Source organism: Acanthisitta chloris, unplaced genomic scaffold (assembly GCF_000695815.1).
Source record: "Acanthisitta chloris isolate BGI_N310 unplaced genomic scaffold, ASM69581v1 scaffold11610, whole genome shotgun sequence".
NCBI classification, from domain to species: domain Eukaryota; kingdom Metazoa; phylum Chordata; class Aves; order Passeriformes; family Acanthisittidae; genus Acanthisitta; species Acanthisitta chloris.
This window is the reverse complement of record NW_008649968.1, coordinates 40984-51520: the sequence shown is the minus strand read 5'-3', so window position 1 is coordinate 51520 and position 10537 is coordinate 40984. Positions and strand designations below refer to the sequence as shown.

At 35.3% G+C, this 10537-nt stretch overlaps 1 protein-coding gene across 1 annotated transcript in view; it reads left to right on the top strand.

Annotated features, from left to right (window-relative positions):
- Nucleotides 1-304: 304 nt before the first annotated feature.
- LOC103808406 (probable phospholipid-transporting ATPase IIB) overlaps nt 305-10537 on the top strand; it is a gene marked incomplete at its 3' end in the record, with an annotated part of 47084 nt that continues 36851 nt past the window's right edge. The window contains exons 1-2 of the mRNA XM_009081222.1: nt 305-475; nt 8855-9005. Of these exons, the coding sequence (XP_009079470.1) occupies nt 339-475; nt 8855-9005 (288 nt within the window). The remainder of the gene's footprint in view (nt 476-8854; nt 9006-10537) is intronic.

Genomic DNA, 10537 nt, shown 5'->3' with positions numbered 1-10537 from the left:
ACAAAGAATCCCTTGAGAAGCAGGAAGTTGCAACTTCGTATGCACTGGTTATATAAGAAACAAGAATTTCTCTGGAATGATTTATACTATGATTGCAGATCTCTTTGCTGTATTACACAATTCAGACTCAAATCAGAACTTCTCGTTAATGTGTTAGCACAAATACATGAGATGCTTAGATGAAAATAGCTGCCTGATAAAACTCCATATGCCAAAAATTAACTTGTTATTTTAGGAGATTCCAAGTAATAAAACGTGATGTATTGGCTATTTATTTAGTGCTTTTATTTCATTTTGCCAGGTACCAAGTAGAAGATGAGTCCTCTCATTTGGATGAAATGCCACTAATGATGTCAGAAGAAGGCTTTGAAAATGATGAGAGTGACTACCATACTCTACCAAGAGCCAGAATTTCTCAGAGAAGAAGAGGCTTGGAATGGTTTATCTGCGGTGGTTGGAAGTTCCTTTGCACTAGGTTGGTTTCATACCAGTAAGCTATTAAACAAATTAAGTAAACAGTAACTTTGTATTGTGTGATATGTACAGACATTAAATCTTTTACTTTTGAGGGTATTAGTATGTTGACAATATATAAATTTTATTGATGTTGTAGAAAGGAAAAAGCAAATTCATTAAATAATTATTAGTTAACACTTCAGCTGTAAATATTAAAGAATACATGTAACTGGTGGTATTGGAGTTGATTAGAACTGGAATTAGCTCTTGTGATTTGGTTCTTATTTAGGAACTTTCTGTGCTAAGCTCTGCTGTAGGCAGTTGCCTTGGAATAGTAACTTTCTAATGAAATGTTAGCAAAATTTCTAAATACAGAAATTTCTAGAAGGGTGATTAAGAATCTTTCCTTTAATCTTGAATGGTAAAATCCTGAGAATCAGGCAAGTGAAGTCAGTGAAACATTTTCAGTGAATTTAAATGGTGAATGCTTTTTTGGGAGATGATTTTAGAATTGATTTAGATAGAAGTCTTCACAGGTAGTTTTTGTGGCACTTTATGAGGCCTGGTACTGCTTTACCTAAGCAGTGCTCTGTTTGTACACCTACAGTTCTTTGAAATAATTACATTATGCAGCTTTACTATTTGCAGAAAAATATAATTTATATTGCTTTCTTTGTTATACATAATAATTTAATAAAAACTCATGGAGTATTACTTTTATTATAGGGAACAAGTGTTTGGAAAGTAGAAGGAAGGAGGTAAGGTAGCAAAGTTTACAGAAGCTGTGTTCGTATAGTAAATGGTTTGTGGAAGTAATGTTTCTGTTACAGAACTGCCATTGTAGTTTTAAAAAAGATATTTTTAAGTATTTAAAAGGCTGTTAATCTTTTGGATCTGTCTAAAATTGAGATACTTTTCAGACAGTACACCTTATGTGAGTTCAGTTCTGTGTTAGTGGTTATTAGTTACTTTGATTACATTCCTTTAAGTTTCATGAGAACAGGTGATCCAGCAAAGATGGCACCCTGTAGTTGCCCTGACAGAGAATTTGGTGTTTGGATAGAGGCAGACAATTGCAAGATGAGTTTATGTTGGAACTAATTAACAATTGTAAGAGAATGTCACAAGAAAGTGTCATTAGCGCTGAGGATTGCAAAATTTCATGTTCCTATTTGCTTTTTAAAATTGATAGGTACATCTCAGCTTTCAGTAGAGCTCAAGCCTAAAAATTATCAAACTTATTGTTAAAATGCTTGAGCCATATTTGTGATGAATTTTTGAGAATGAAAAGAGCAAGGAAATTGCATTATGGATTTTTTTTTTTTTTTTGCTACGTCTTATACATATTCTGCTTCTAATGTAGATGTGTAAAAGAAAAGCCTTCCCTAAGAAAGAGGCCCTAAGGGAGTATGACTTCTGCTTTTCTGATTTCCTCAACTAAATTTGGTCGTAGTAAAGAGCCCATTTGGTCTTGTATTTACACCTAGAGGCGTTTTAGTCACATTAGTGTTTTCTATAACAGAACATCATAGCAGGTAATTTTAATTTTTCATGGGAAAAAAATTTTAAAAAGACTACCAGATCCTAGTAAAAGCTTAAAATTCCAGTAGGATGTTAGCAGGGAGAGGATCCTCCCATAGGAAAGGTGCAGACACCTGCTTAGATGAGATGAGGAAAATTTTCTGGAAGGAAGGTGAATCCCATAGTATCTTACCTACTGGTCCAGTCATGCTGGATAAAAACCTCATCTTGGGTGAACACTTCTGAGTGTGTGTATAAATACCCATTGTGGTGGTTGGGAGATTTCTTCTGGGTTGAGAGCTCCATTGAGGACTTCATTATGGATAAGAGTCAGAGATACGCAGTCAGTGTAAATTGTTCTTTTTGATGGTTTCTCATTATAATGAAACTCCATGAATTTTTGCTGGGACCCAGAGAATACTTGAGATTTTGAAATACTGTATTGTCAGTCTACTTCTCGGTATCACATGCAGTTATCGCTTACACTGTGTAGTAGAATGAGTTGCAATGTTTTTATAGAATCTAGAGTATTGGTTTGGGATAGAATTGGGTGTTGATGCCTTCACACTTGAAATAGAGATGAATATGTGAGAACACAATTTTCATGTGCGTTGATGGTATATACATGCTAGACAAACAACTGAAACTTATTTCCAGAAGAAAAACTGCATTTTCCTAAGTGTAATGTAAGATTAAAACAGTCTGAGACCTATTCAGTTAAATTTCACCCTGCTTTTATGGAAATTAGTATCTCATACCTGAATCTGGGTGAGGTTGAAATTTCAACTTCCGCATCCACAATTTCTTTTTGTGCTTTAAAGTAAATTGTAAATTTTTCAAAGCTGTCGCAGGAGGATGAACACAATAAAAGACTAGGCATTTGTCTGGAGCCAAGCTCAGGGGCCCCCTGATTTCTTTTGGGTTCTCAGTGAAAGTCTTGTGTTTGTGTTCAAAATCACTTTACTTGTTGCAAACAAACAAAAAACTCCATACCCACTAGGGGTTTATGTCTGTCTTGCATTGTTAGGATTAATCTCATTTTTGTGAGAGGAAGTTTTCCATCTCTTACTTTGCAGCTTTAGAATTTTCTATATTCTGTAGATTTTTGTTGCTACATCACGAACTGCCACTGTGTATTTGAAGTTTCACGCATTTGGCAGAAGCAAATATGGAAGGTTTGTCAAAGATCACTCACTGTACTTGAAAAATGATTTTATAAAAATCCTTTATCCTGCTTTTTACGTCTATTTAGACAAGAGACTTGTTGATCAGAACTGAATGGTGTGAACTTTATTTGCAAATCTGCAGCTCTTTAAACAGTTTTTACATTTGCAAGAAAAAAAATCATAATTAAATCAAATGTTGTCTTTGATTTTGAACAAACTGAAGACTTAATTCAACCAATATAACTTTTAACTTCAGAAACTGCTTATTTCTTGCTTTCATAGCACAGTTGAAAGAAAACTTTGTGATATAGCAGCTGTTTTGTGGTTGTAATCATTTCCCCTTTAACTTACAAATTCTCTTCAAGCTTGTGAAATTATAATGCACATAGATCAATACTCTGGAGTTCTTTGGGCTGGATTGATTTCTTTCTCATGAGATTTACATTCCACTTGTTATCAAAAAACACTTTGTCCCTATGAAAATGGTGCCATTGAATGGCATTTCCATATGAAGTGAAGGGGATATCAAATGCTCGGATTAATTTGGGCTCTAAGATGGCCTGTACGCTTTCAATTAATCTGCAACGCATTTGTTATGCAGAAGCATGGGAAAATGCTGATCTTTTAAGAATGACATGACCACTGTGTTGCTTTTGGCCTGATTACTGAAGCTACCTGTTGAGTACAATAATTACAGTATGTTTTCTTTGCAGAACTAGTTTCTGCTACTTAAAACCTAATAAGGAAAATCTGACCCTTGCAGACAATATAGAGCTTTTATATTATCTCTCCATTCTGATGAAAATGCTGTTTTGTGAAAGATACTGGCAGTTAAGCTTGTAGGATAAAAGTAATGAAAAGAGAAAATAAAAAAAGCCTTTATTATTAGAGCTGCAGAGTCAGTTGAGACTTTTACGTTAGCTTTTGACTTGGAGAGATATGCTCTATTTATGAAAAAGTTAAGGGTTCTTACTTAACAATTACTCCAGGGCTTGGTTTTTTGGTTTCTCTTTTTTTCTTTAAAATTTAAACCTGCCGTTGGTTACTAATATGAAGACTGTGGTTATTGTTCCTTCAAATTAAAAAAAGTACATTAGGAAGCAGGTTAGTAAAAAGTCATTTGATAGATGTACCTTAAAGTCGTTCTGTAAATTGGTTTGTTTTTCATATATGCAATCTGTTGTATAGATAGAGACAACATGGGTTATATCTAGCTTAAGGAAAAAGTTTTTTCTGCATGTGTTGAATTTTCTAGGCAAGGGCATTTGAAATGCAAACTTAAATCAGTAAACAAGGATGTGATTTATTTTATTTGTCACTGAGCCCATAGCATAAGATGTGGTTTTGCATAAAAGATTTCAGAAAAATCTGAAGCGTGTCTTGATCATGCTACATCTTATACTATGTTTTTAGACCGTTTGGAGCTCAGAGTATGCTCCTCTGACTTATCATACAAATTTACTGGGTACAGAAAGCCTACGAAAGGGTCTGCACCCTCACACAAAAAATATTTGTTGTATTGCAGAGTCAATTTGAGAGCAGATTAGGTATGCGTTGGGTGTTAATAATGCGAGTTTCAAAAATGTTAGGTCGACTTCATTATTGTTAAAAATCTGAATTAATGTAAACGGGTTAGGATTTCTGAGGCCAGTGTGTCCACCTCTGATTCTTCTGTGATATGTCAGTAATTACTGCTGAAACTGTAAATGGCAGAATCTAACTAATTTTTACTTTTAAGATCTGAACCATGACAAGACTGATATGGGCAAAACCTGTCATATTTTCATCATCTGCGATTTTCTTGCATCTGAAAACTTGAGTGTTCTTAGCTCTGTGTCAGTCAAATCCCTTTTATCAAAGGCATCCCAGTTGTTTCCCAGTGAGACATCATTCTTCTATCTGTACTTGTTAGCCTTTATTAAACTAATGGTCATTATGGCATGTGTTGATCGGTAGCGAAAATAGTTTCAAGAAGGGGAGACTCCGTGGCAAGGAATGTGGTATAATTCATTTGTTTTAGTAAAATGTTTAATTTTGGCAATAGAAGAGTCCTCAGTGTCTGATGAAATGATTATACAAAAGAGACTGTGCCTAATCAAATGTTCAGTCTGTTTGCGGTTTAAATTTGAAAACTAATTGAAGCAGTGCAGGATGTCAGAGGCTGTCAGGGAATTTCTCTCTATGGGATTGTAGATAGAAGTTGTCATACTTATTCACTTCTCCCATAAAAATACTATTTTCCTTGGAATCTTTTTTTGCTACGGATGTGTCTTGACATGTCTTACTCTACAGCTAAGCTGTGTCTTCTGCTGGTATTGTCCTCTCCACACCCCTTCCCTGGAAACTGACAAGTTTAAGGCTGTGATTCCGTGAGCAGTTTTATCAAGTGTAAATCCAAGTTGGCACTGGGTGGACTCATTACACCTTCTGTTGCAAGCACGTAACCTGTATTGTTTCAACTATTCTTACTGGGTTTTTTTATTTTTTTTTTTAAAGATCAGGGGTGAATCTAACTGAAAATAGCCATTAAATAATAGCCATTAAACTGATTGTGGAACCATGAGTTAGAAAGACTGCTGTTCATTTTGCTTTAAAGACAAATTTAAGTAATGGTCAAGATAGCATAATTTTTCTGATTTGTATGTTACTAAATAGCAGGGCTGAATTTTGAATGCTGAACTAATGCAGTTACAATATAGCTGTGATAGAATAATTCCTTGTTGCTATTTTAAAATGACTGGGAAAAGCTGATACATGGGTTTCTATTTCTAACAAAAAATAAAATGCACCTTTACATTGCAAATTGATGTTTATCCCATAGTGAAAGTTTCAGGGAGGAAATCTTAAGAATCCAGCATTTAAAATGGAAGTGTTTTAAGCATCAGCTGATGAGTATTGGTATAGTGGCATTTCCACAATGAAGCTTTGAATGATTTTGCTATTGCATAACTTCTAATTTTCTTTAAGAAGAGTCTACAACTTTGAATTGCATTTTTCTTTGGCAAAATTAATTTGTAATAAGCATGGGATAACATAGACTGTAGACAAGTACAGTTTAATTGGGATTGTGGCAATGTAAGCAAACTATCAGCCTTCTTCCCTTGCAGTATTTGTGTGTAACATGACTATAATGGTGAAAAACCAGACTAGGAAAGGGCCTTAAGAGGTTGCCCAGTTGATTCCTTGCCTGCACAGGATGAATTATACCTGTCACTTATGTATCATCTGACCAGATCTTAGACACCTGCAGTGGTGGCAATTCCAGCCTCCCTAAGTGTTTCCTCCACCCCTGCCAATGTCTGTGTCGTGCCCTGCTTATTTATTTGCCACAGTTAGTTGAAGTCTGTCATTACTTGATAATGATGAACCTAGAGAATAATTGTCCCTTTCCTCTTTGCAGCTCTTTTTTACATACTCAAAACCGTATCAGGTCCATACTCAGCCTTCTGTCAACAACTCTTTCTTGCTATATATGTAGTAGCCAGCCTGCTCTGCTTTCTGGACCTCTAATCGTTTTCTTGCACGTGTGTGTGGTCTGTTTTCCCAATAGGCCTGTTTGTTGAAATTTGGTATTCAGGATGGTATTGTAAGGCAACTGAGATCTTGCTAGCACTGGATTGGGAGAAAGGGGTACATTCATGACTTGTTAGAAGTATGCCTGTCCACACTGAACAGATACATGCCTTTTTGTGCATATGTATCTCACTCTTATGCAGTAACTGAGGTTGAGTCCTTCTCTTTTGAGCTGCCACCAACTATTTCCCAGTTCTGTATCTGCGTAATTGATTATTTCTCTGTAAACGTACTATGTTGCACTTGTGCCTGTTCAAATGTGTTCCGTCTCTTCCAGGTAGTTTTTCTAATCTGTCAAGACAGCACTGAATTCTAATTTCCTCTTTGCATGTACCCCTGTCTCTTCTAGCTTTTTGTTGTCTGAAAAATTAAATATTTGTTTGTTAATTACCCAGAAGTTTTAAATAAAGCTTTGCACACCTTCACTGGAATTATATTGATTTTATTCAAGCTATTCTGCTATTATGATTTTTCCAACTGCAACAGTTCCAAAAGTATGTTCCTTTACTTTTCTTAGGATGAATGTTCTTGAGAGCTAAATTTTATTTAGAGACATAGAATCATAGAATTATTTGGGTTGAAAGGGACCTTTAAAGGTAATTTAAGTCATGGGCAGGAACATCTTTCACTGGATCAGGGTGTTAAAAGCCCTGGAAGTCAAGAGAGGGCATGTATTCTCAAGCACTAGTGCACCTGGTTCTTCTCAGAGTGAAATTAGCTCAATTTTAGAGATTTTTCTTGGCACATCAAGGTTGGTTATGACTTGTGTTTTCTCTCAGGTGTGTACAAATACATATGAATAGGCTGACTATACAGAATGAATCCAGGAAACAGTGCTGAGGTGATTGGATTGCAATTTTTCCCTCTTGTTCTCAGCAGACGTCTTTCTGTTGGTTTGAATGCAATTTATAAGAGGTTCCTAATGGTTGTTTTCTTTTTTCCTGCATCAGAAATATTGCCAGTATAATTCAAAAACCTCACTAGGAATCCTGTGTCACTTCAGCTTCACTGGTTGGTATAGCTGAAATCTGCTGTAACCAGCTTGGTCGGTGCTTCAGCTGCAGTAGGTGTTCACAGAAGGTCTGTCTGCTCAGTCTCCCTGATTCACTTGCCTCAAACAGACTCCCAGCATGATTGAGACACCTCCCCCCAGTATGAACAAATCAGATAAATTGTCCTTCAACATATGGAATTGTAAACCAAGTATGTACAGTGCACAGCAAACCTGCTTTTCTTTCCAAATGGTCTGTGGCTAGTCCTAACAAGTCTTAGGCCGGTTATATTATGTGACTTGAGTCACATCCATGTTTGTTCCTTGTTTTACTGCTGTTAGTAAAGTCTGCTGAGCCTCAGATGCAGCTTTCCATTTGCCAGCCTTTTGTTCCTAGTCAGGATCTCATGCCCATCATTCCATGTCTACATTGCAGTTTAAAGGTTGTTGTGACCTCTTCTCATCTCATTGTTCGTTGTTTAAACCCTCTGCAGTAGATTTATAAGCTGGTTAGACAAGGATGCTCTTCCTTTCTCCTGTGAGCTGAAGTTCAGCAATTGCAGATCACTCTGCAATCTAGATTTACATAGTGGTTTTGGTTTTTTGGGGTATTTTGATTGGAAATAGTTGACAATGTGGCATTAGCAGTCACATGGAGGAAACAAAGATTCACAAATTATGTGCTAATCATGTACAGAGCTGTTGAAATTTTTTGAACTTTATCTAACAGAAGCTTTATTTCCTCTTCAATCATTAGCATCATCTGAGTATCAGTAATACAAGATAAAGAGTTTAGCTAAAGGACCATGAGGTATGATAGATGAGTTAATTATTTAATGGTAGGGGTACTTAGTAACTGCTAAGGCAGATTCTTATTGAACCTCTCTCAGGGCAAGGTGAAGTGAGACTTGTCATTGTTGTATTAGGATTTTCTGTAAAGAATGTGCAAGTGTTTATGTCTGAATGTGTTGAGTACTCTGTAATTGCCCTAAATACAACAAGTCAACATCATGCTTCCTTAGATATGGCAAACATTTTTAAGCCTGTTTTTTGTAGGTATTTGTCTTCAGGGGTTCCAGGTTTGGAAATACTAGCCTCATATAGTAAATTTTTAGTTTTAAAATAAGCAATTGTTTTTCTTTTTCAGTTGTTCTGATTGGCTTATAAACATTTGCCGAAGAAGGAAAGAGCTGAAGGCTCGCACAGTGTGGCTTGGGTGTCCCGAAAAGTGCGAAGAAAAGTACCCCAAAAATGCCATAAAAAATCAAAAGTACAACATCTTTACCTTTATACCTGGGGTAAGGCTACTAAACGTTTTTTGGTCTTAGGCTGACTGTATGTTCTGTAGTGGTTTTTTACTATTCTGCAGAAAGCTAGTTTTATTTACCCGGATTCTTCTTTTTATATTTATCTCAATGTCTTCAATGGAAATTGACAGTCGAGAGCAAGGCTGCTGCTTTGTTGTTTTGCTTTCAAAAGGATATTTACTAAATTGCAGTGTGTATGATTGAATGGTTAGAATTCAGTGAAGGTTTAGAAATTTGAGATGGGTTTCCTTGCACTTTTCTATTCATCATTAAAAATTTGTAATCCTTCTTACAAAAAAGAAGCACTTCTACACGCAAACCACTGACTTCAATTGAGAAATAAATAGTTGAAAATTGCAATTTAGTTCCATAGATACTTTCTCATACTTGTTGCCATTGAAAGTATAATAAATATGTATTCTGAAATGGGCAACTCTTTAAAGGACAAAAACAACTAACCTCTTCAATTTATATGACAAGTGGGCCTAGTTCACTACTTTTCAGAACTGAATTTGTTATTGCAGTTTTGAAAATAGCAAGGTCTTTTTGGTTTTGAATGCAATTCTTCAGGAAATACTGTTGTTGTGGAGTGGAAATGTTTTTGTCACTATTTTCCTAAGAAGCCACATTGTGCCTTAATTTCAGTATTTTGCCTATAATGTTCATAATGTATATGAAGACAAAAGAGATGTTACAGTTTGATCTGGTTCATGCTATATAAAAAATTTGCTGTTATAATGAAATATACCAACAGAGACAACAACTTTTGAAACTTAAGTAGTTAAAAGCTGAAAATGTATGCTGCTGTGATATTACAAATGTTACTATTAGACTTTTACTCATAATTTTACTAATACCACCCAAGAGTCCTGTGTCCTGTTTCAAAGACTGAAATCCTTATACATTTGAATACAGAGATGCTTTGTCTTAAATTTTTTATTTAAGTGATCATGCTGGTTTATAAGAGTATTGATTCTGTTCTTCTGGCCTCTTTGGTCCAATGACTGGCAGCTGTTTTCTAATGCATTTCTTTACTAAAACAAAAAAAAATTAATAGCCTTGTAATTAAGACTGATCTCCTGTTAGAGAAATAAAATGTCATGTATCACATGTGGATAAAATATTCTCATCATTATTGGACAAAGTAAATGTTTTTTTTCAAAGTTTAAATTATTAAATACACTGAAATTGGTTAAGCCACATATGCTTTCCTAAAGGTCACAAAATTCATTATGCATATAGTAAGCCATTGATTATTGGGACTAGAAATCTGCAGTGTAGATTACAAATCCTAAACCAGATTCATGTTTCCTATAGGGATCAGCCATAGTTTGCAATTCCCTGTTGGGAGAGAGAATACTAGTTCTTTTTTGATCTTTAAAAATCTTGGATTTACAGTATAGGCAGAATCAGATTTTTAATTTGGTGGTAGTATTTGAAAACTCAGTACTAAGTTCACACTGAAATGTGGTCCTAAGAATAAAGCCCAATAGTTGGTGAAAATGTTTTCAAATTTGAATTTT